Below are 26,043 nucleotides of genomic sequence, written 5' to 3' on the forward strand. Positions count from 1 at the left end.
CCAGCTATGAATAAACCCCCTTTTTTTCATTAATCAATTTAGGTTGAAGCCCTAGGATTAGCAGGGCTCTTTAAATATTTTAAGACAGTATTTTATTGATGATTAAAAATTTTAAGTATATGGTCTAAATTCAGTTTTGCTCATTCATTAAGCACCCCCCCCCCCCACGACCGGAGTCAGGATGGAGGTTCAAAGTCAAAACGTTTGCAGCAAATCTGTCCATGTGCGGTGGGAGATCTGAACTGTCCCTGCAAGAAGCAGAGCAGGGTCACCCGGGCACAGGAAATAACCCATGCCCTCTCACGTACACACACCTGTATTTATCTGTCTCTATAGAGCACCACTCATCTAGTGATGTTTTTAAAGTAAGTAAAAGCTAACTCCAAGAAAGCTCAGATTTTGGAAATAAAAAAGTCACTTACCAATTCTGCTTTACTATATGCGGCTCTCTACACCTATACACATACGTACATAGCAGTGTGTATACGTGCGCATGTATACACACACACAGGCTTACTTCCCTAAGATCCTCCTCTTCAAGCAGCTCACCACAGGGAAATCTGGATTTTGAGGGGTGGACTGTGCTGCACTTTTTTTTGCCCTTATCCTTTCAAACTCTCCTCCAGGTTTGAGCAGTGCACCTGAAACCGCCGAGTCGTTCAAAGCAGCTCAGAACCGATCTGAAGCACGATTTTGTGTTCTTCACAGACAAGGAAACAGTGAAGGGGTTGTCTCCGTCTGTGGTACGGCAACGGAACTCCCAAGCAGTAAAATCCACTAGGAACAAAACAGAGAAGTTCCAGGGGATGGAATTTGTCTGAATGGAACAACGAAAGACGAGCGCTTATCTTTTTGTGGAACATCCGTCTGAAAGACGTGGCATTCTTAAAATATCTGGATGCTCAGTTACGAGCAGGACTATTCATCCTACACCCTGCTTCTGCACGCAGGAAGGGAAGAGCTCATGGCAGAAGAATTCTCTCTTGGCGGTGGGAACAACTGCACGATGATTATTCCCCCACCCCGTGTGGGATTCCATGGGAGATCAAGGATGCCCTGGCAAGCGCTGGGGCATTACTACACGTTTGTGGAAGTCTCTCCGCTTTTACTAATTAGATTCCTAACACCGCAGTGAAACCCTGTAGCAGAAAGCCACACTGCTCATTCCTGGATCATATGAAATCATTCACCATTTTATGTACAAGTTTTGAATTACAATCTTCAACTTCTCATCAGAAGAAAAAAAAAAAAACAAACCACCAAAAAGCCTAAAAAAAGCATTTTTTGGCAGAACTGCACAGTGTACAGAAATATACTTTCAGTTACACGGTATCTTACAGAACATATACTGTAACAAAAAGCAGAGCCTGTCACCTTTTCTGAGAAGGCAGTGCCCAGACAAAACTGGGTGTTTCACCCCCATTATTAGAGGAACAGCTTTAACTGGACAAAAAGAGTACACGAAAAAAATTCCTGAACACTCCAGATAGTTTAACAGAAAAATAAAAGTACATTTGTAAACAACTTTAAAATAAGAGCCTTATGAAAAGAATAACGGTCACCCAAATTCAAGCTCTTTTTAGCCCAAACCACTCTATTCTACCCTTACAGGTTATTTTATGACAGAGATTTTGCCACACAGAACACTTCACAGAAATCTGAGCAAATACTTTTTAAAGTTTTGGTGGAATTGAGGGAGGGACAATTTGAAGGCGAAAGGTCAAACTCCAAATTCCCTCTGTAAGTTACGAGAGCAATATAACCTAATTATTGAATGGAGCCGAGTTCAACAGTGCGTGGAAGCACGGAACTTCCTTTACAATCTGAGACCCTTTTGAATGTAAAGCCTGAAAAGTCAGAAGCGACTGTTAGAACAGACTTTTGTATTATGTACCATAAAGTTAGCGCTGCGTTCACTTTCCTTATTCCAACTTTGCCATAAAGTGACTTTTCATATACAATACTGATTTACCAGCATAACAAGCCTCTCTCTCTTATGACAAGGCAAACTGTAAGAAGCGTCCTGGGAAACGATTTTGTGTATGTAATTATCCACCGTGCATCTGAAGTCGAGCATTAGCGTTTAAGCTGCTCTTCTTCATGCTTCAGCACATGTTAAACAAGCTGCTGGTCACTGAGTGTGTCCATTTTGGTAGATGGACAGATGTACGTGAACAGCAATGCTCTGGATAACTTGTGCTATTCCTAATACTACAGTTATTTTCTCTGCCAATTACATTTTGCTATAAATATGTGTGCCCTTAAGATGATCCCAATATCAGTTTCAGCTAACTAATCAAATTATCTGCTAAGGTTTTGGGAATGATAACCCTTCCTTTATTTAAATAAATGAGGGAAGGGTTTTTAACTCCCAGAGATTTGCCAACAATAGATTTATTCTGAGGACAGGATGACACCGTTCAGTAAAATGTTTGTCACCTCTGCTGTTCACAGATAAGCACAACAGTATTAGTGTTTGTTATCAGGCAAAGGAAGTTATTGTGAGGTTTTAATGTTTTCCAAAGTTCTCCTCATGGGCTCTTATGAATAATTATTCATTTGAAATAAGCATAAGTCAAATTTCATATTACTTCTCTTATATTTTGAGGGCTCAGCAGCTAAACTTCAATCTTCTATTTCCCTTTTGCAAAAGAGTGTTCTTAAAACCCTGCCCACAACTGAGTAGCCCAGAGCTTATGTAAGGAGTAATTTCTCACAATACCTAGAAGGGCCTCATTTTTGTACCAGTTAAAAGATAATTCATAATCTAAATAATCAATCTGCAATGTAAACAAGTAGTTCTTTTCTCCCATGTAATAATGGTAGATAATGACGCTGATCATTACATATTCTGCTTGAGTTCATTAAATGGAATTCTTCAGTCGCAAAGGCAGCAGGCATTCTGTGATGGACTTCCTTTGAACTATGTTCAAATGAGTGGAATAACTGAGATTCCTGATGGAGATCTAAGCCATTTCCCTCATTTTCTTAATAGCTTCCGCTATTTGCATACTCAACTCCATTTCATAATTTGCTATTTAAAATAAATTCATTTCCCCAAACCCTTCTCTCCCTATCCAAAACAAACTTATTTACATTTGTGGTAAATGCTTCTCAGCAAATAAGTTGAAGAAAAAAAAATAAAATCCAAGAAGTGGTATGAAGGGAGCCAAGTATTTAAAATTCTGCATTCTTTTTTTTTCTGCATTTCCTTCCAAAGATACTACAGGGAGAAAAGCTTTAAAGGTTTTAAACACACTTTCGAACATTTTTCATTCTTTCCCTCTTTTACACAAGGGACCTACTTTGCCCAGTGAATCACCTTCATAACTTTTGCCCAGTAACTAGATGAAATTGCATGCCATTCCCCCCAAGAAAGTAAAGAAAATACAGCCTTTTACTTCAAATATTTTATGAATGCAAGATTACAAGAAGTGTATTAGTCAAAATGCAGGGCTATCAAAGCACTGAACCAAGGATGCTGGCATCAGTTTGCCTACCATTTTGTACGTGGGAAAAAAAAAAATACACTATTTCTACAGGTAAGAGGCATCACTAACGCATTATGAATTACTCCGGTCAGCCAGCATCACCTCTGCAGCTTGGTGCACGTTTTAAGTCCTGAAAATAACCATCATATTAATAGTTTGAGATGAGACACTGGAACAAAACCATTCTTAAACAGGAAAGTTTTTGTTTTGCTCTTATGGAGGTAACACCGAAAACTAAACCCAAGATCTTACGTAAAATTTAGCAGCCACTTTAACACTTGTTAGGTAGCCTTCACACAAGGAGCATGCACACAGCCACCCTTCTTGCTTGAAACTGAGGGCTGTTGGTTAATTCAAGTCATTGTTTTCTCACCTTATTCCATTAACCTGTTGAACTGGATGTCCACCATAGGAAAAAGAAAATTAAATGATCTTAAGTGTAGCAGACAAATACAGATCACACCAAGAAGCTAACACTCAGGAGTTGTCATAATAAGGGATAATAATAATAAAAAAAAAATTTAAATCAGTCTTTTCTGTGCATATTTTTCATTTGAAAGGTCCCAGGAAATCATGATGTGCCTGGCCGTTTCTGTTGCTGATTTCTGATGACCTCTAATTGTTTTTTGCATTGCTGATAGTAAGTTGAGAGACTTTTGTTTTCATCTAACAGCTTTTTATGTTCTTGTACCAGACGGGATGTGTTTTGCTGGTCTTTTTCATCCTGGTCCAGTTCTGCTATTAGTTCTTGTCTAAAATAGAAAAAAAAAAAAAGTAATTGTCATTTATAATCTACTTCTATTTGTGTATAGATGACTTCATATGTTTCAAACCAGTATTTGATTATCTGTCTGAACTCATGGCTGATGATATTTTGTGGAAAAAAAAAAAAAAGAAGCGATGACAAAAAAGAAAATCACATTCTTTAATACAGCCTGGGAAAAAATTATCTTCCAAATCAAATCCACATTTAAAAACTTTAAAATAGCTCCAAGCCATCGCCTCAATCTCTAAAAATGTCCTTTATATAATGGCTTTCTACAGGTCACAGTACAACATCTAAGGATCCATACAGAATTTCATGAATATATTAAACTCTAATTTTGCTTAACAATATTTACATTTAAAAACTCAAAAGGCAACTTAAAATGCAAAACAGCAATAATTTTGGTAACTTTTTAGTGAAATGCTGTTTTCTATTTGGACTCGAACTTCTTAAAGCAGTGGAAAAGCAGAATCAAGCAAATTATTTTTGGAACTGTCATTTCACTTAATTTACGCCATAAGTGTTCAATATGTTTTTTCAGTGACAATTTTAGACGAACAAACATACTGAAAAACTAGCTATAAATTATCCTGCAAAACTGATGTAGCAGTTTGTTTTACTATTTGTTTATGAGGTGACAAGAAGGCAAGCTGCCAGCAATATTTTAGCAACAAAATAGTAGAGGAGACAGTTCATGTTAATTAATTGTTGCCATATGGTTTGTAATTACAGCTAAAGAAAATCTAATTATTCTATAAAGGTTGAACTAATAACTACCTTAACCACCATGAAATTCATCAATCACAATACTATTTTTTTGCCTTAACATCAATGGGCAATTATGTTCCATCTAAGAAAGAACGGTTTGGGAGAAATGTGTCTGCAGACTCTCTAGAAAGAAAGATAAAGTAGGAAACTAGAGGTACAGAATTAACAGTTTTGAAACAAACCCACATTTTTATATCATTTATTGACCTTAGGGAGAACAGAAATCAGACCGAAATTAAGATCTTCATGCTAGCTTCAGTATCTTCTCACAAAGTCTAAAAATTCTCGTTGCACTTGAAAAAAAAACTGTTTTCAGGACGCTAAGCCAAAAGTGAAGAGATGATAAGAGGTCGACCTTACATTAGCTCTTCCCCCCCGTTCTGTATGCTATTTCTAATGTACAGGAGGTCTATACACACATTTTTCTCATCAGCTCTTCCACAAACACCAAGGCAAGCTCTTCATTAACAACCGCTTGCCTGCAGTGGTTCAGACAGCAGTGGGTAAGAAGCCGGTTACTTGGTCTAGCACTGACAACCTAGCACTTGGGAGCACATAACGACCCCTCAGAACTGCTCCCCAGTGTCAGGAAACAGAAATGCTGAGAAGCAGAGCACAACAGAACGTACTGCAAACTGAAGCTCTGAATCAGCAATAACTTTGGCCCCAATCCAACAATACATGCAGTTGCTTCCCTTACGCGTCTACATGATGTAAGAGGAAAGAGATTATTTCTAGCCCAACAAGGATAAGGTGGTACATAATGGCTTTTAGGTACTAGGTCCTAAACCCCTGCTAGAAAAATACAAGACGTGTGCTGCTGAGACCAATAAGACAATGACATGATTGACAAAGTCAGATACAGAAGATAAAAAACTGTGAAATGAGTAACTGATATATTACTCCAAATTCTGTAACACATTATCCAAATGATTAACTACGTATTACAATTTAAAATCTTTTACTGAAGAGTGTGTGAAATAAAATGGCAAGGTTCTTCAAAAGTTCGGGTCTTTCTTTTGAGATGATACAAACAAACACTACTATTATGTTACACACACAGATGTGCTACACACTTCAAAGCAGGACTTGTTCAGAAGAAGAGCCTTGATTTAAGCTTTCAATTACCTGCTCTGAATCACTCACCTATGTTGAGCAGCTCAGTATTTCTGAGATTAAGTCTGGAAAATAATTATGCCCTATAAAACGGTACCCTCATAAAGGCAGAAATAATAGTCACATATAATAGACTTAAGGTAAAAGAAACATACAGAAGAACAGAAAAGGTTCAACATGTTTCACTTACTTCCTCTGCAACAGCAACGCAATTTCTGTCTGAACTTTCATATATTCTTGTGCCATTTTGCAGTGCTGTTCAAACACAGCCATAGATTCTTTGGAGTTTGGGCACGGTGCTAGAGGCTGAAAATAAATCAGACATGTTAAAAACTAATGAACTGATATCTTAGTATATAGTGTGTTAGAATGTCTCTGCAGTGTATTTATAACGCCTTTTAAAAACCAGTAAGGTTTTAAAAATAAATATTAACCCATGCCCTGGAAAATGTTACTGCAGATGTAAAAGTTCACTCAAACTTCAAATCTGCAGTTATTATTAATTTGATACTGTCCTTAACACAACGGAACAAAAATCAAAGCAGTGTTTCACTCCCCCCAAATTAAGTGAATACAATTGAATTCAGTAACACTCAAGCAAATAATGTTTTGACAGTCAAACTCAGCTTATATTTGGTTTTAAGGATCATGTTTCCCAGGGTTTGTTTTTAATAGCTTGATCAAATCTCAGTCAACCAATCTCAGATTACATAATGTATTTTTTTAGCCTTGGTCAAAAGTTAATACAGAATATAAACACAGGTAAATATGTGGCACTATACTTTGCAGCCCCAAATTCACACACTAGAATGAAATACAAGATAAAGTATCTAATGAAGTATGTATTTATTACCTGTAATTGATGATCTAACGTAAGATATGCCATTGGGATGGAGTTATCTGACCCATTGGTCTCTGTAACAACACCAAGAAAGCCTGAATGTATTTTCAGAGTTAATTTTGTTCTTACAGGACAAAAACAAGAATGCTAAATAATTTCACAATACACAATCTGAATGTGGAAAGGCAAATGGAAATAGCAGCGTTCCAATCCCAAGGCAGATGAATCATTTTGTTTTTCTGATAAAGCTAAGGACTTCAAAAGTATGGTCTATCACATCAAGAAGAAATAAAGATTAAGGTTATCATCCTACACTTCTAGAAGCCATGTAACAGCATACAGATTTTAAATATACTATTTTTATACAGTTTGCAATCACGTTCTCTAGTTATAAAAAAATTGCCATTTCATTCTTGTTTATGAAGGATCAGCCAGCCCATGCATCTAATGATTTTAAAATTAGAAGCTGTGCAAACCAGCTCTGCCAAAATAAAATAAGCACAACCTCCTGCTCAGTTTTGAAACCTACTCCCAGTGAGGTCTGTAAGTATCTTCCTCACAACATGCTCTAAGGGCATCTTCTTTGCTCTGCAGAGATACTTTGTGGGTAGCAAGGAACCCAATAACCAATCTATCTCCTGGGCCTGGCTGCTCTCTTCTTACACTGCAGTTACTCTGGATTTCTCTAGTGTTTTCATTCCAGATTAACATGTTTCTGGTCCTATCTTTTGGTAGCCCGCAATCTGGGGATCACAAGGTTACTGTTAAGCTTTAAGAGACATAGGAGTAAAGACACATGGAGCAACTACTGATTTTATAGCTGCATTATAGCTACTAGAGGATTATATGGAGGAGGGTAGGTGGGAAAAAAAAGGGGCTGCTTACCCATACCCCAAAAGCACCTGCCACAGAGTAGTCGTGGTAGAGAAACTAAGGTGTTGCCCTCAAAGACTATGCTATCTCCAAGAGCAGCTTCAAAAGGAAACAGAAATAAGAGAGTGGGAATGGAGAAAAAGTGGTTAAGTGTATGCTTGTAAGGAAACTGGAAGGTGGTAAAAAAAAAAAAGAAGAAAAAGAAAAGAAAAAGAAAACAACCCTAAAACCAGAGACTTAATCACCACAGTATCTTAAATGAGAACAATATAAAAAGTCCTTCCCTACATTAAGACTATTGCCATATATGGAATACTGCTACAGCAAAGGAATTACTGCAATGTTTCAAATACAACAATACATGCAAAATACTTCAGATTACATTGCTGAGCATTTCATCACTGTGTCACAGCACTGTAACTTTTCCTGTGATTGACCAGATTCAGCTGTGTCCTCATTTTATCATTTTGCCTCAGTAACTTAAAACCGTACCCTCTTTTACAGAAACCTAACATTATTTCTCTTTAGAAATTAAAAAAAAATTCTTTATTCATGGACTGCATACACCTAAGAAGAAAAAAACCCATACATGTGGTATTTACTTGAGTATAAGGTGAGGGATTTCTGTGGGCCAGAAAACGGACCTGATTTTTAGCTCTAGTGCTGTGCTGCATTAAAGGCCAAACACTTGGGACAAACTGCCTTTGCGCTGGCATACGATCAGCAACTTTCATTTCCCAATGAATTATTGATTGGGTAAGAGCTTGCTTCTGCCTGAGGCAGCAATTCCCGTAAGTGCTCACTGCCTAAAGCAACTCAGGGCCCAGGCTACACAAAAGAGGGCGCAGGTTGGGCTGTGGCAGTGGGCAAGGGCTTTGGGAAGTGATGAGTGACAAGGCGTAGAGTGTCATCAGGCAAGGACAGAAAGAAGAAAGCACAGGAGCAAAATACAAGTGTGTTGCCCTCCCACTTAAACAGGGGAAAGGAAAAAAAAAACCAGGAAAGTACATATTTTACATACAGAATCACCTTATATTTGGTAAAATACCAGTGTACATTATATATATGCTTGTGCAAGAGTCAGTCCACATGTGAGCTTCCATTTTGCAGTTGGTTACAGGAAAAGAATGAAAGAATCTGATCAGCCAAAGATGAAACGGATCACAAGAAAAAGATTTCAGAATTTGAGGCACTATGAGGTACCAGCTTGAGACTAAGTTCAAGATTCAGCATGTACATTTTGGTAACAAAAATGTAATTCTTGTTTATATTCTAAAAAGGAATTGTTGGGGATTCATTGTTTTCATGCAGTCCAGTATTTGTTCTTTTCGTAATGGAGCGCATTATGACTTTTAAAATTGAATTCAACTATTAAATTTATTAATTCTTAATCTGATTTCATAACAAAGGAACAGTGATGCTACAGCAGTACAACACTTCTGCAGACATGTTTATGTTAGTTCATTTAAAAACAGGAAGACTGTGTGCACACGTACATTCTGCATAAGCAAAATTACAAGGCAGTAAAAAATAGAATTAATGTATTCCAGCTGATACTCACCTACACAGCATTTCGTTCCAGAAGTCAGAACAATGAAAGCTTTAACTGTGCATTCGTAATATAAATGCACAAGACTAAAATGCTCTAAGATGTTTATTCCCTGAATTCCCCCAAACCACAGTACAGCCGAAAACTGGTGCTAGAAGATCTGTATTAAATACTAACATCACTGCATATTTACAGCACTTTCTTACAAGAAAAATACTTGCAAGTTTATGTAACAATATAATCTTTATAAAAAAGTTCTTCAAGCCAGTGTGCAAAACAAAGCAGTAATGTAGTGATTTAATTTAAGCAAAACTAAAATAGACTGTGACTTTCACGGCTTAATTTTGTTAATGTCTAGGCATAGACCCCACACCATAATCAAATAAATATTTCATATTTTTTACAGGCAAAAAGTAAACTAGTGAACAAGGGATTACCTGCATCATCAGGTGTCCATGGATTACGAGTTGGCTTTTCAGAGGTTGGTCCCGAGGTAGTGATCATTCTCACACTAGGACTAGATGATCTACTGCTGTTTCTACTCTCCTGAAATGATAAAAGAAAACAAAATAAAATGACAAGAAAAGTTAACAGAAGATTTTTTTTGAAGCGTTCATTGAAAAAACATTATTAAAAAGAAAAATAAACGTGAAGAAACCCGAACTTATAATCCTCCCAATACCCTCCTCCCCAAAGCTCTCCAGATAGTTTGATAAACTTTACAAGCACTCCAGGGATAATTTCATCCCCATTTCTACTCCATCTTTGCTGTATAAAGAGAGATGTAAATAATTTGGATATTCAGCATAACAGTAATAAACATGTTCAAGATATTTTGTTTCCAATGTTTAATCAATGAACGGAACTACATTCAACTAAAGGAACGCATCTTGGTAACTGCACTCGACTGCAGTGTTATTAATCCACAGTTTTCTTATAGTTCCTGTGTTAACTCAGAGGTTACGTGGTTCATCTTTAGAAAACATGAAAAAAGTGTTTAATCAAAAAAGATCAATCAATCAAAGCAAAGCAATTAGAAAATGAACACATTCTCTCTCACAAAGCAACTTAAGAACTAAAAGAAAATTCTGTATGACATTCCTTTAAACAGTTTGACTCCTCCAATCCTTTTGTTTACCAAAGTACAAAACCGTAATATAAACTTCATTATTCTACTGACCACCTTTTTCAGAATTATTATTTAAAATATATATTAAAATATATATTTATTCATGTATTTCATATACCCCCTTACTGACATAAAATTAACACAGTAAAGGACTTAAGACTATAAACCTCAGTGAGTTTTGCAGGCAAAAAAAATGAAGTAAAAAGAAAAGATACTACTAAAATACAACTGCTTTCCATATGGTGTATTTATCGTGAAATGATTAATGAAATGTCCCTATTTTTCAAAAGCAGCACTCAAATACACATTACCTGGAAACTGTATGTCTTTATGACTCTAATTTCCAAATATCCTATCTTAATTTAATTTTTCTAAGGCAGGATTTCAGTCAAGTAACAACCCAAAGCGTAACAAGATTCTACACACTGAAATATCCATCATTTCAACTGCATTACGTTTCTCCTGTAATTTTTATTAGCCATTTAGTCTTTTGTGTCAGGAGCCAGAAACAGGGCAATAAAATATTGTAGAAATAATCCAATGGATGATATTATCAGGATGACGGCATCAGGCATTTTGAAAGAGCTTTTGTGTTGGAGTCTTTGTTGACATCAGGTGAGGTTTTTAAGTTGCTGAGCTTTCTGCGTACTGTCAGTGTCCTCAGATATGAGATAAACACACTCTGCTGATGTGAAAGGTCAGAAGACAGAGCAAGCACTTTTAACAGCATCTAAGTCCTTTAAGCAAAGGATTTATTGAGTATCTACAGTTGGTAGCAAAGGGCACCCGAGAAGTACTCTAGTTACAGGAACTTCTCACTGCTGTACTAGATTGCTTGCTGTACCAGATTGTTTTCATCCACCAACAAACTCAAGTCTCCTTGATAACGTTATTTAGACAAAATTACTAGAGTTAGTAATGAAGGATTCTTATCTGAAGCATATCTAAAAGGCATTGCAAAGCCCAAGCGAAGCTCCCAAAACCGAACAGCTGTCAGATTACAGCGTTTCAGTGTGTTGAGTGAGATGCTTTAGGCCTCCTGGTTGCCAGCCCCTCAGACAGGTAAAGCCAGTGACTGTTCTTTAGCAATCAATTTCTGCTACCCTTTCACGGGCATCCTTTCGTCATCCTTGCTTCCTCCAGGTGTCTCAGTACACTCAACAGACTGGTTATCAAGCTACTCTGAAGTCACCTTTGCCAGGCAGCCAAACCCCCATGGCATCATCAGCTTCTCAGCTTCCATTTCTCAAAGACTTGCAGGCTTGAAAAGCTAGCGTGCTCCGAGGAATGATCCCCCCCTCAAGTTTAATTTAAGTGGGCAACCCAATTTAAAGAAATCATCATTACTAGCCCTGCCTTCTCATCTCCTCATTTGTGGATTTTTATCTCGCTGAGAAATGGGAGAAAAAAAGTAATGTGTATCTGTGACCAATTTCACAATCTCACAGACAGAATGATTCATCTGTATAATATCAGATCCCCCAAATTATCACGCTCAGCTTGTGTGCATGTGGGCACGGCACGTACATTCTGACCTTGCTTCTCAACTGCACCACACAGTACACGGCTTTCTTTAATATATTATAGGGTTTTTTTCCACCTCAAAGTAAACTGGAAGAGTTATAAAGGCCCAGCAACAGCCACTTAAAAAAAAAAAAAAAGAAAAAAAAAGGAAGTTTAAAAGAGGTAGTTTTGATATCATGATACCAAAACAACCAACCCAATGGAAGATACACAGGCAAGGGCATGGATACCTTACCAGGCATCTGATCACAACCTGCAGCTCTTGAACGATTATGCCAAATACGTTTCTCAGTGTCTCTATAAAATATCACATTCTGTAAAGACTCTATGCAGTGTAAGTTGCAGGTTTGCTGTGTTCCTTCAAACCCCTGAAAGTTTTTTATGGCTGCAGTTCAGAGCCTGAACATCCGTTTCTGTGTTACAAAGGTGTTTAGGCAAGAGGAACAGTGCTGGGCAGATGGCACAATACAATGGTTTAAAATGCATGTACAAGGAAATGGAAAGGCAGAAGAAACAATTCAGTGTAAAAAAAAAATGTGGAAAAATGAACAGGGCATCACAGTATATGGATGGAAACAAATGGAAATGTAGCATTTGACTGTCCAGAGCAGCACTGATGCAGCCCTCTCATGTCACTTGGAGGATGGTCCAGTCTAAGGTCACCAAGCACTAGAGACATCTGTGAAAAATACCGAACCATTCCAATAGCTGATCCAATGATGGAAAACCTTTGGCTGAGCATATTTTCCTATCTAAGCTGTTGATGTGAAAAGGTCAGTTGAGTAGTAAAAGCACTGCAAAGCACTATAACTATCTGCTGTTGATAACATCTGTAAGAGCAATACTGGAAAATGCCTGAAGTGTCTCAACAACATAAAAGTAGTAATCATCAGCCATACAAACCACACAAAAAATTCTTCTAAGAGTACACAGAAATAAAATATACATACAACCGTAAAACATACAAGAAGGTCAGATTAAAACAGACCAGCAGTTAAGCAGGGAGACAACAGTCTTGGTCTACCCTTTCAGGAAAGCTCCCCAAACTTTGGTATATTTATAATTATCAAGTCCAGTGTCTTTCCCTCCAAAATTAATAAAAATTCTATTCTGAATTGGAAAAACCTTCCTGATTAGAAAAAGTTCTAACAGAATCATTTTCTACTGACACAGCAGCAATTTTCAGAAAAAAAAACCAAAACCAAAAAAACGTTTAATAAGAAGATTTCTGATCAGCTTTAGTGTGTCAGTCAAACAGTTAAGACAAAAAAAAGAAAAGAAAATCAGCATCGTGACAATCCTTCAATTTTCAGCGGGATAAGGGCTCCCAAGGGCTGGGTGCGGGAGCGGAGGCACGCAGTACCATGGGAGCTCGGTGAGGAAGGCTGTGCCGCAGGGTGGGTGTTAAGAGAGAATGGAATGTGGGGAAGAAGGATGTTTGCAATGAAGAGAGGGAGGGGGAAAGGGGATTTTCACATTAGAAAGGATAACCTATATATGGTATGGTGCAAACGGGGAGGTATCACAAACTGACCACAGCTAGTTACAGATGTTTTTTCTGCTTTGGCTAGTAGATTGCTTATATGGATTGCAGTTCAAGATTTTTAATAAAAATTCAAGGCATTGAGGTCCAGAGCTATAGAAACCCATTAAAAGTAACCTTAAGTCTTTTGCCATAATTAACTTGTACTTGCTTTCTTCATTGCTTTCAGATTATTTTTTTATTTAAAATATACAGACACGTGTGTCAAAAGTTGGCATTAGTTTCAGCACTTTTCTACCTCTTCTCACACCAAAAAGGGGATGAAAATTCATTATTCTTTTATATCGACAGTGCAAAAATTTCTTCCAAAGAGCATTTTTCATGCATCTTAAGATATTATGTTTCTCAGACTTTATCATTATGTTTCCAAAAACTGCAGAGAACTGCAATTCTTCCACTTAGATTTCGAATATGCACATCATCAGAAGCAAGAAAGTAAATGCGATTCTGGTACTTCTACAGACCATCATCAGAAATTGGTGAGGTAAACAAAAAACCACTTTTCTGTATCCTCCTGGCCCCAAGGACAATTTAGCTAGAATATCCATACAAGCAGCTGAACAGCTTTCAAGGAAAGGTTACTATAATAGTTATTAAGATATGAAGTGAATGCTGAAATTATATATATTTAAATATTAACCATTCATTAAAATGATGAGAGTGAAAAATTTAAAATAAAAAAGCTGTAATTAAATAGATTCATACATGAGTCAGTGCAATTTGGTGTAACTGACCTACTGGCACTTAATTCTTTTTCCCAAGTCTCACATAATTTTAGTTCTACAATTAATTGAATAGGCCAACCTATTTCTTTGCTAAATTTTGCAGATTCATTTCTTTCTAACCAACCTGTCTTCTCTGAAGGTAGTAAAATGTCTTTAAGACTCATTTGTTATTTTCTGATAGATGTACATAATAAATTTTACTAATAATACCTAGAGGACTGATGAAGTTTCTGTGGCTATCACACTCCACAGAATTAAAGAAGGATCAAATGTTCACCTCCCTGATAACTACACGCTCCAAAAATTACCACCTATTTTAGATTATTGCAGAAGGTTGTTTAATATGGAAACCTGATTAACCTGATGAATATGCTAAGCTCCAGTTTCCCATATCCAAATAATAGTAGGGATCTCAAAATTGCCAATTCACACTAACAATGAAATAGCCTCTGTGAATTATTGAAACAGACAACGAAGCAATTAAAACCACAAAATAAACACATTGGAATGAAGCATTAGCTGTACTTTTCACATTTAACATGTTCTTAGTTTAATTTCAATTTTATATAGCACACCACTGTGTCTGTTACCATGGCACTTATGATACTAGATAAGAAGCTGTTATTATAGAATATTTTATTGAGATAGTATTTTTTTAAACAATTCTTTGTGACAGCACCCTCCTGTAAACCTGTCACAAGAAATGGAGAGATACTACTGTAAGTTACTATTCAGGGTTCAGAGACTGATAATAAATACATGTATAATACTGGTGCACATGCTTTTTATTTTTATGGAAAAAGTGAGTCTAATGTATGTGTAACTGCTGCAGACAATCACAAGTAGTAATTACAACTGTTTTCTACACGTAGAGAGGTGAAAAGGCTTTCCTGCATAACATCTGCCCTCAGCCAATTTAAGTGGCACACAAAAACCGTGTGTACATAAAAATGATAAATGCTGCATGAGCTATACAGAAAACACTTCTCGTCTGGAGCTCATTCACAGATTACCCTCATGGAATCTCTTTTAAATGCAATACAAACGACACTAAAGTCTGCCCTCAGCTTCCACATCACTTTTACAAAAGCATCAAAGGTGAAGATTTCCAGACCAGTTTCCCTGTACCGATTTGGTGGTGACTTTACTGAAAGATAAAGATGAGACGAGAAAGACGTTACCTGACTGGACTCTGTCCCAGCAACACTAAGATCTTGAATGGATCTGCGCCTCTGCTGTCCGTTTCCTGCTGGGAAAAAAACAAAACAAAAACAAACCAGTGAAATCTATTCAGAACAAAATAAGAAGGGTGCGACTGTTGCAGAGGAGCTTGGAATTTGTACAAATCCACAGAGAGAAAGTGAGAGAGGGGGAGAGAGAGACAGCTGCAGAATTTTAACTCAAAACATGCTGGCCTGTCAACAAAAAGTATCCCTAATACAATAACCACTCCTACCACATGAATAGCTGCTGCACTCTACTCCACCATCTTCTGTCACATGTATTTGATCAGGCTTAGTACTCGGGGCAGGAGCTGATGACGACATCTATTTCAAGTGCGTTACGTTATGGGGATTTCTAAAAGCTAGACCGCGAAGATAACAGGCTGCCAGCTTTAACCTGTTGCTCTTTGGCGTGCTCAAGGAACATAGCAAGGACTTCTGCCCGCGTGCCGCTCCCCTCCCCAAAATTAAGAAGCTAAACCGCTTCCTTCTGGTCTTTGTCTCCTTCAGATGGAGAACTACGTCCTGTTCTCATGCCCTGGGAAGTGTGAAAAGGGGACTGTTCAGCTAAATCACATCTCACCATCAACCTACTGAGCACAATGCTGTAATCTTTTCCTCTTCTCCTTCCACCTGTTAGCAATTATCCACCAGTGACAGCTACATAAAACAGTTTAAATTTTAACACTGACACGCAATCAAAGGCATTTCCAGGAAACGAAGTCTCCTTAAAAATAAAAGGAGATTATGCAACAGAATCTCCCAGGGCTACTTTGATTTTTATTACGGCGACTGTTTATATTGTCTCTTGAGAGCAGGTCAGCTGTCCAAAAGGAAACACCAAAACGTCCCAAGTAACAGCTGACAATGCTCAAAATTCTTGCTCTTGCCTCTGCGTGACGTAACTTTGCTACGGGAGGGGAGCATCCCAAAGGCGTCCCCGCAGCCGCTGCAGCCCCTCGCCCAGCGACCCTGCGCCCAGCGACGGGCATCGTCGTTTTAACCTTTTCGATGCTTCTCATTCAGCATCATTTCCATGTGGACTCCACAGCCTGGCTTTGACAGGTGGTTTGATTTGCAACAGTTACTACAAAAATGTAAGACTATTTAATAGTAATCAATACATTTCACGGTATCATACTTTAAATTTTTAAATATAGGTACTATTACATGTAGGAAGACACTACCACAAAAGAAATACAGAAAGTTCTCAGTGTCACTTTACCAACTTGTCATGACATTTCATAGTCTAAAATTTATAAAAAGTACTTCGAGAAACTAGCATATAAGAAAGTCAAGAAGGATTCTAGAATGGCAATATATTCTTTGCTCTAACTACAAATGAATTTGAATTACAACTTTTCTGTGGTCTTGATCTTTTGCTTCTGAAATTCAGGGAAAGTATATACATACCTAAGCAACAAAGACTATATTATGCTTAATACTTTGACATTAGAGATCGTGTGAATGACAAATCTACATCAGTATTTCTGAACTTGTTCATTTGCGGTGGACTTTTTAACTACCTATTCATTTAACAAACAAGATTATACATTTAATAGACCTCTGTGCTGTGGATTCTTCATCTGGCTGCCACAGCTCATCTCAATATTCAAGATATGGGCGATCCACCCACGACCGATACAAAATTATGTGCACGTTTCATTCAACAACACTGTTATAAAATTAGCTCAGCTGAAATAGGATTGCAAAAATATCTGAAATTCTCATTTCAGATCAGCAACATTTGTGAATTTAAAGAACCCGGCACATGTGTTGCTGAAATACTAGAACATGGCTGCCAAAACATTAAAATAATCAGGGTGGGGTGCAAGAAAGAAAAGAAAATGCCTTGGGAGAAGAATGAGGGGTCAAAACTACTGTGTTGTAATAAGTGAACATCTTTAAGCAAAATACCTTCAAGTTAGTAGCATGAGGGAAGAGCAAGCTCTACTAGGCAATGCCATTTTCATTAGTGTAACTACTGCAGACATCTGGCAAATAGCTTCGACAAAGCAGAAACAGACCACGAATCAACAAATACTTATTGCTCCAGATTCAAGACAAATTTCAATCGAAAAATATACAACATATAATATTTATTTGAAATTATCCCTATTTCTCTATGCTTTTCTCTCACAGTTTTGACCTTGTTCTTAGCTCTACGTCCATTTAAAACTAATTTTTTCGCCTGATAAAAACTAAGAGATTTGTAAATGCACAGAAGTTACTATACAGTGGTTTGATGCACTATGTCAGGATTTCAGTGGTTCCCAGGATTTTAAGGATTTAAAAAAAATCAAACATAACAAACATACTTCCTGGCCTCAAAAAAAACGTTTCACATACCGTTGCTCATTTTCTAAAATGAAATGCTAAGGGAACAGGAAACTTCCATCATGTGCTGCCCCGCATACTGCAGCAAAAACAAATTCTACAACTTATTAAGGCTTTTGATCACTCTCTGCCCCGGCCAAATATCCAGACCAGCCATGAACTCTTCCTCCCTGCCCTTTAGCAGATACTTGTGTCTCCTTTTACACCCCCTTATTTGCGCAGAGTACTCTCGTCCTTACACACCTACAGGACCCAAACCTCTCCCCCAGTGCAGGATGCGCAACAGTGCTAGAAGATATTTTAAAGAAGTTAAGACACTGATATGAATTCCAGAAGAATGAAGTGATCTGGGGAGACAAGGGTGGCATTTCTGGCTTATATTGGTTTGAAAAGTAGGTGGAAAAATTACAGACCTAAAGCATCTATAATTCCTATCCATTTTCTAAAGACAACAAAACGTGTCTATCCTGAGTAATCATTCATGCAGTGTCAATGCTGTAAAAATCTTAACGCTGTGGCACGGTTTCAGATTGCAAAATTACAAAGCCAAACGCGTGTATACTATATGAATGACAAGTCTAACGTTGCCAGTGAAGAAAAGGCTGTACTTAAAGGTTTGTTTCCCAGATGCTGCTTGACTGGTTTGTATTAAAAAATGTGTTCTAATTATTTGTCTTGAGCGTATTACAAACTATACTTAAGCTTTTTTTACTGTTTCTTTCAACATATAGCTTCTTAAGCCTTTTGTACTTACTAGGAGTTTTATTTTTCATACATATAGAAGAATAAAATGTTGGTGCTCATTATCTATAAATGGAAAAAAAAACCCCTGATACTTCAGTTAACTATCCGGCTGCAGGACAGCACCACTGAAAACTCATTTCCCAAGGTGTCACACAAAAAAGGAGTTAGTTGATCCATTTGTCAGTTTCTAAGTTTTGTAAGCTAGCAACACAAAATAATATCTTAAACAAAAGTTCTGTTCAACTTGATTTAAACCTATTTAGAAAGAAGAGCAAATGTATATAAAGAACTTCCGCTTCTGCCAGCATTTTGCCTTCAACTGATAAAAAAAATATTTGTATTTTACGACCTCGGTAGCATAATCAGTTCATGGATGAGAAGCAGCTGAGGCAAGCCATTACGAAAAACCCCAATGATAGCAGATGCAGTGCTCATAATTCTAAAATAGCCCTGCCCCAAAGCAGCTGACTCATGGTAAGATGCCTGCGCGGTGCCTCCCCTCTCCGGCAGCAGCTGCTTCTCCATGTGCTCAGCAGGACTCGGGGCAGCAGCACAGAGCGGGGCAGCACTTGCGCTGCCCCGACGGACGGACACAGGCTGCTCGCCCCGCTGAGGGACGTGCCCAGGGAAGTTTGGAGGAGCTGGGAACGTGGCAGAAGGACTAAGGAATGTAACGGCCTGGGATCGAGATGGAGGTGCCGGTTTGGGGGGTGTTGGAGGAAAAGTGTGTTAGGAGGCCAGGACTGAAAGCCTTGTGCCGAGAGAGTAAGGAAAGGAAAGAGGTGAGAAACAGGCCATGTTATATTGTCTTTAAAATAACCGAGCAAGGTACTTTTGAATAACTGCTTTAGTATACAGATAAATATAATTTTACCGGGCAGATTATCACATCCCTGTCACATAATGATTAATCTCTTTTTTTCTGGCCTTGTGATTCTTACAGGAAAGCTGTTGTGACAACTAGACAACTTTTAATATACAGCCCAGACTTATTTGTAGACAATTAACATCTGTTTTCCAGAGTGCCAATACTGTCTTTTTGCTTAAGTAGTTCTCTCTTCCCAGTCTTTAGCTGCAGATTCATCTATAGAAAATAATTATTCATATCTCAGTTTTCATTTTATAGGCTAAAAAAAGTCACGCTTTCAGATTCTTCTTTACATCCTCCATACCATCCTTGTAGCTCTTCTTGCTATTATTTCAGAGTGCATGTTCATTTCTTTTATATGACCTCCCAGAATAGTATGTTGAATTTGTGATTAAGCCTCAAGCAAGGACGTGTAAAATAGTGTTAGCGCTTTCTTGTCTTTCCTGGAAATGAACCATTTAATGTAGTTTTTCACAACTGCTGTTTTTCACTACATTAGTGGCTTATGCTACCTGGGATTAATCTGCATGCATCTGCTATGGTCCTTTGTCATCTTATTAAAAGAAACTGTTGCTTAAAGAAAAGTACATGACCCACTGTGCATGACCCTGGATTTTACCCTATTTCTAATTTTTTTTTCCCCAGTCACAACAAAATTCACCCTATGTGATACTCTAATCATCTTCTTATGAATAGTTGCTTCTGATAAAGCATTAACAGTGAATTTCATTATCACTTATTTAAGACTTAAATACCTTACGAGTAAATTTTTGAGAAAATTCATTAAAATGCTTGCTCTAATCCTACACCTTCTTTCATTCCTACAGGTTTCTATTTCTCTTATATCTATTCCAAACTCACCTTGGAGTTCCCATCCTGTCAAGTTCAATTAAAATAGTCCAGGTGAAGAATATCTAATTGACTTCCTCTGCCTAAGTAAGTAACACCAATAGACTGGTACAATTTATTTTGTGAACGTGACAAGACCTTCTGTTTCACTGACTTTTTAATTATTCTCTAAAAGCTTCAAGGTTTCTTGGAAGCCTCGGTGCTGTTACATGCAGACAGAGTGGACAGACCAGAGGCACTGAGTGAGGTTCTAGATCTTATTTACCAGGCTCTCATCACATGTTGACACTGCAAAACTTGAGAGATCTCTTCAACTTTCTCTTTCCTTGCTCTCTCAGGCTTTCATTTATGTCATGGCAGGCCAGGACTGTTTGAAAATCACAGTGGAAAGGTACACTAGTAAAATTCCTCGCCGATTTGTTAGCTTCAATGCCAAATAGTTTTTAATGGGTAGTGCTATTGTTCTTTGGAATCTACTGTTTCACATTCTGTATTTTTATATGTAAGTTTCAATAAAGTTATTTGAAAGAAACTTTTGTACAAAATTATCTTTTACATTCAACTTTAAAATACCAAACAATGTCAAGGTTTACAAGGAAACTTCCTCAGATGACACAAATTTAGAGTAGAGGGTCCACAGTTTTTAATGGAACTCTAGATTAGCAGTAGATACTATTACTTGCACCTCCTGCCTCCAACAAATCATTTTGAAGTGTCCTGCATACCGTAATGGTATATCTATCAGTCTGGGATTGATTATGCTTATTTTTAGGCTTTGAGAAGTATGAAATGAAAGAGAGAAATCCACTTTGATTGCGGAAAAAAAAAAAAAGGAATCGGAAACGAAAACGATATGCTGCTAACTAAATATAGACTGGGATAGATGTTAATTATTCATTGAAGTCCCAACTGAAATTACCAGCTATGGTGCCTGATTATACTGATCTTACTGTCAAAAGCCTTTCCTAATAATTTTAGCTTGCATTAACTTAAAACACAACAGAAATACCTCATGCAGACACATTTTAGCTCTAGAAAAGTGCAGTCAAATGTAAGAATTACATAGATAAAGCGTTAATTGGTTTTAATCACAAGTATCACATGGATTTGAAGTTCTGTATGCAATGTATTTAAGTTTTTTGTTCTACTAATATTTGATTAGATTAAAAAATGGGGGCTCAAGCACAGCAAAGGTCAGGGCAAGCTAATTACCTAGGCAGGAATTTTTCAACTTAGAGTCCATTTTCACCAAATAAGGTACTGTAATAAAAAACTGCATATATAGTTTTGCGCTGTAAGACTCTTAGTGTGAAGATCATAGAGGAAAAAATCCTTTACCAATAAAAGTAAATTTGTACTAGAAGATTGAATCCTTTACTGATAAAAGTAAGTTTGTACTAAAATCATAGAATCATAAAATGGTTCAGGTTGGAAGGGACCCTAAAGATCATCGAGTTCCAACCCCCCTGCCATGGGCAGGGACACCTCCCACCAGACCAGGTTGCTCAAAGCCCCATCCAGCCTGGTCTTGAACCCCTCCAGGGATGGGGCATCCACAGCTTCTCTGGGTGACCTGGGCCAGTGCCTCACCACCCTCACAGGAAAGAATTTCTTCCTGATATCTAATCTAAATTTCCCCTCTTTTAGTTTAAAATATCATGTTCTTCTTTACAGAGACATTATGAAAAAATTATTGGGATAATTTCTAGTTCTGTCCTAGAGCAACTGGAGCAAGAAGTATTTTTAGCAGTCTGATCATTATTCCGGCATCTTAACCAATTGACCCGTTCACCTGGTCTGCGATACCTGGTATGATGATCTCAGGGACATCCAGAATGTTGCCAAATGAAGCAGTTTTACGATGGCCTCGTTTAGGCTTGGAATAGGCTGAAAAAATACACATATACAATACACATGCAAAACACTAAAATGGCAATAGCAAAATTATTAAATTCCTAATATTGCATTTTTCATAAACTTGGTTAAACTATATTTCATGCAAAAATGTGTCATGCAGAATAAACTGCATTGCCTTCCACTCATGCTTACACATAGTAAAGCAACTGTTAAAAAGCAAAAAATGCAGAACTAGCCGTCATTACAACACCGTATAATTAGTTATCGTTAGCAACACAAAAGTCAAACACAGAAAGCAGCATGGCAACAAGGAAGGGAAAACCAAATGTAATTATCCAAAGAGAGAACAAATGAAATTATTTCAGATCACCTGTATATTTGGAATAAATTCTTGGTTGCCTGAACTTATATAACATTTTCTCTTTAGTGTTGGGTACAAACTATTTTATAAATGAGGTTAATAGTTGGGTACTTCTGTTTCTTTAAATCACATCCTTTTAAAGGAAATCTCACCAGCCTCTGAAAAAATGCTTACTCTTATTTCATTCGATAATCATTCCTGCCTTCCATTCTTTTGTCTTATTAGTGAAGATTTCTTGTTTTGCAAACTGGATATCACTACCAACTTTTTCATTTTTGAATGGTGTTCAAGAAAGATTATGTATTTAGGAATAAATCTAACCATACACGTTTTATTTTTATTTTACTACTTGTGTAGTTTAAGATAAATAGTTCCCATTTAGAGAAAAGTCTGAATGTATCTCCCAAAGGTAAAACATTGCAGCTTATCCAGCTCAAACTTAGTAAGTAACAGTGATGTGCATTATGTGATTGACTCTTACACTTAATCTAGTGATAGATGGAACGAGCTTAAATAATTCTTGACCTGTCTTCCTCTTAACAACAGTCCAATTCTCACCCAGCCACACAATTTTTATCAGGTTCACAGCATATTACTTCTGTCACACAGTTTACAAGATTAAAAACCAAAGCAAAACCAATACAGTGCTGTTTTCAGCTCTTTTTCAAAAAGTCAGCCAGATGGGTTTGACCTCATTTCTAGTTGTCCACACTGCCTGATTTCTTTTTTTTCAAGAAAAAGAAACCCTAAAGCTATAACAACAAAAAAAAATCATAGAATATTCTGAAATAATAATTATTATTTAGAGCAATGTACTTTAGGAAGACAAACCAGGAAAAATAAAAGGAAAAACACACAAAGGAGGGCCAGGTAATCTCCACTCATGTCAAAAACTTACATTGACTTTAGAGTGTCAGTGACCAAAGTGAGTCCTGACATATTTTAAAATAAAACCAGCATGTTATTACTATCAGGTAAGTACACATCTGCCTTCTGTGTTAGGAAACCTTTAGAGATATTCAGGGTGAGATGTGCTACACAATCATCCAGTCAAAGACTGACAATACAAAAGACAAGTCTGGGAATAAGGCTTTAAAATAAGAACATAAAAGTAAAAAGTGTTTATGGCAAGATAAATATTATTACATGAGTAACTTCAGTATTTAGTAAAACAAGATCCTGGAATAATCATAATACAATGAAGAACAAAAATGACATAGTCATGGTGCACAAGAAAGCCAGAATATGATGCACATTTCCTTATTAATTACAGCTGCTTGATTACCCTAATTTTCAGATTGGTAGAAAAATATTAGAACAGCTAAATAATCCTGGGCTAACCAAATAATTTTGTCTGATTATTTAAATCTGTAGTTATATACCGTAACAAAACCTGAAGTTTGCCTAAATTAACAAATAATATCTTTGATGAAGAAAAGAGACAAGGAAGTGTTTGCCAAGTGTATACGTTTTTATTAATTTGCTCTTCTGTGAAGAATAAAGATTGCTTTCACAATAAAATTATGTATTTATACTTACACATAAATTCCAATTCACTCAAGGATGCAATGTTTAGATGCAACAGTTTATAGCTACCTGAATCAAACCTGGCAAAACACCTGTAGCTTTTTATTTATTTTTTTTTTAAACAAAAGTTATCAATGTGTTAATTTGATGACTAAAATCTAACTGTGTTTCTCTCTCTCAAATCTGTCAAAGCGGATTTTAAAACATGCTAAACTTTAAACCCATCTCTTAATTTCAAGATATTATAGGAATAACCTTGAAGGAAATGTTATTTTGGAAATAATGCTAGCAGAGATGGAATAACATTATTTCAGATGCAAAGGAGAAAGTTGTGCATTTGGAATAGGGCTGATACTTAGAAGTCTTACAACGATTTTTTTTTAAAAAGTCTAATTCAACAAAAGTAATCTCTTCCGCAACCTTAAAAGTACCCAATTAAAATACACAATCTTATTGGGTGTACAATCGTGAAGGAAGGCATTTTCCCCCACAATTAATAAAGGACAATACAGACTACGTGAAAAGATAAAGTATTTTCATACGGCTAATGGTATTAACCTTTTGTAAGACTGTGCATGTTTTACACCTTCCTTCCTTCCAATTCCTTATTCTATCCCCCAAACATCCTTTAACTTTACCTGTGATGGAAGCTATTCTTGCTTCTATTTCAGACATGTCAGCACTCATCCTTTTGGCTTCTCCTGAAACAAGGGCTGACTGTGGTCGCGCGCGAACGTCTGACAAGCTCTCCACACTGCTCCCACGAGACGGGGGTAAACTCAAACGGCCAGGATCACCCTGTTTCAAAAGTCACATTTTTAAAAAGAAAAGAATTCTGCAGAAGCCCCTCCATATTATGTGCCATACGTAGGTTAAAATTTATTTCTATAATGTGCATTTTAAAAGTGACAAGATTTAAAATTTATAATTCAATAAATGGTAATAATTTAGCTATTATTCCCATATGAGAACCAAATATCTGCAGCCTTCAAAAGAATCTAACTTTACACAGATAAAAATTGAGTAGAATTAGGCAAATATTGTGACAAGAGAATCTTTTGTGTTTCTTCATCCTACCTGAAATAAAACGTAGTATTTTCAAAATTCAAGTAAATGTTAATCCTTTTATGTCATACTAGTATTTTGGTTCTAAATTAAGGCAGCAATTTTCAAACGTGAGGGTTTTTTAACCTAATGAATCCCTTTAAATAAAATGAACTATTGTTTTATTTCATTGGAGATCTTATATTTTACCTTTTTGGAATCAGTCAATATTTTTCCATCCCCTTTCACGTTCTTTTCCTATAACTAACTGCCTTCAACTTTACTATTTTTGAAAGAAGTTTCGTAGCATTTATAGCACTTTTGTCCACCTTGGTCCATTTCATTATTAGGGTTCAAAATTGCACGTGTTGCCTTACCGGCTGCTTAGCTGTGTTTTTCATTTGCTGCGCCAATTTTGACTCTAAACGTTTAATAGTGTCATTGGTAGAAGCTCCTTGGAAGTCACTTGGTTCCATGTTAGCATCACTCTTGTTACTTGTGTTTGTAGAAGTGATGTCCATGAACGAACCTAGAAATCAATAACAAGGAAAAATATTTGAGAATTTCCATTAAAAATACTAAAGTGCATCTCTTCACTTGAGCATTCTGAGAAGCCTAACTTTGCTTTAAAGCAACACTTTAAAAAACTTTTATTAAAAGGCAAGTTGCAAGATTGCAACAGATCCGTTAATGTAAAAAGGACTGAAAAAGAGAGATTACATGATTTAGGACTATATTGACAATCAATCTTTAGCTTGCCCTGAAATTATTGGGTAGATGTTATATTAATAACACAACCAGCAATCTCATTCACAATTAATGACAAAGTCCATCGTTAACCATAAAGGAGCACAAATCCCTAAAAAATAACATGCAATATATATTCACGATTTAAAGTGATACATCAT

General features: G+C 36.8%; 1 protein-coding gene and 1 long non-coding RNA gene across 9 annotated transcripts in view; one reads left to right on the forward strand and one right to left on the reverse strand.

Moving 5' to 3' along the window:
* Positions 1-1,270: 1,270 nt before the first annotated feature.
* The window catches only part of MAP3K7 (mitogen-activated protein kinase kinase kinase 7), a 48,142-nt gene continuing 23,369 nt past the window's right edge, over positions 1,271-26,043 (reverse strand). The window contains exons 10-19 of one of the 8 annotated variants that reach the window (XM_074151169.1): positions 25,513-25,664; positions 24,730-24,889; positions 22,153-22,233; positions 15,507-15,574; positions 9,842-9,950; positions 9,417-9,461; positions 7,868-7,954; positions 6,995-7,056; positions 6,332-6,447; positions 1,271-4,243 (exon numbers count right to left, since the gene is read on the reverse strand). In XM_074151169.1, the coding sequence (XP_074007270.1) occupies positions 4,063-4,243; positions 6,332-6,447; positions 6,995-7,056; positions 7,868-7,954; positions 9,417-9,461; positions 9,842-9,950; positions 15,507-15,574; positions 22,153-22,233; positions 24,730-24,889; positions 25,513-25,664 (1,061 nt within the window). In that variant the 3' untranslated portion in view covers positions 1,271-4,062. Of the gene's footprint in view, positions 4,244-6,331; positions 6,448-6,994; positions 7,078-7,867; positions 7,955-9,416; positions 9,462-9,841; positions 9,951-15,501; positions 15,575-22,152; positions 22,234-24,729; positions 24,890-25,512; positions 25,665-26,043 lie in introns of all 8 variants that reach the window. The other 7 variants (XM_074151170.1, XM_074151174.1, XM_074151172.1 and 4 more) reach the window with 7 other exon arrangements.
* Positions 19,164-25,721, forward strand: LOC141466949 (uncharacterized). The gene is made up of 3 exons (XR_012463318.1): positions 19,164-19,411; positions 20,325-20,433; positions 24,763-25,721. It is a non-coding gene; the product is annotated as an uncharacterized lncRNA (long non-coding RNA).

This window comes from Numenius arquata, chromosome 7, assembly GCF_964106895.1.
Source record: "Numenius arquata chromosome 7, bNumArq3.hap1.1, whole genome shotgun sequence".
Classification (NCBI taxonomy): domain Eukaryota; kingdom Metazoa; phylum Chordata; class Aves; order Charadriiformes; family Scolopacidae; genus Numenius; species Numenius arquata.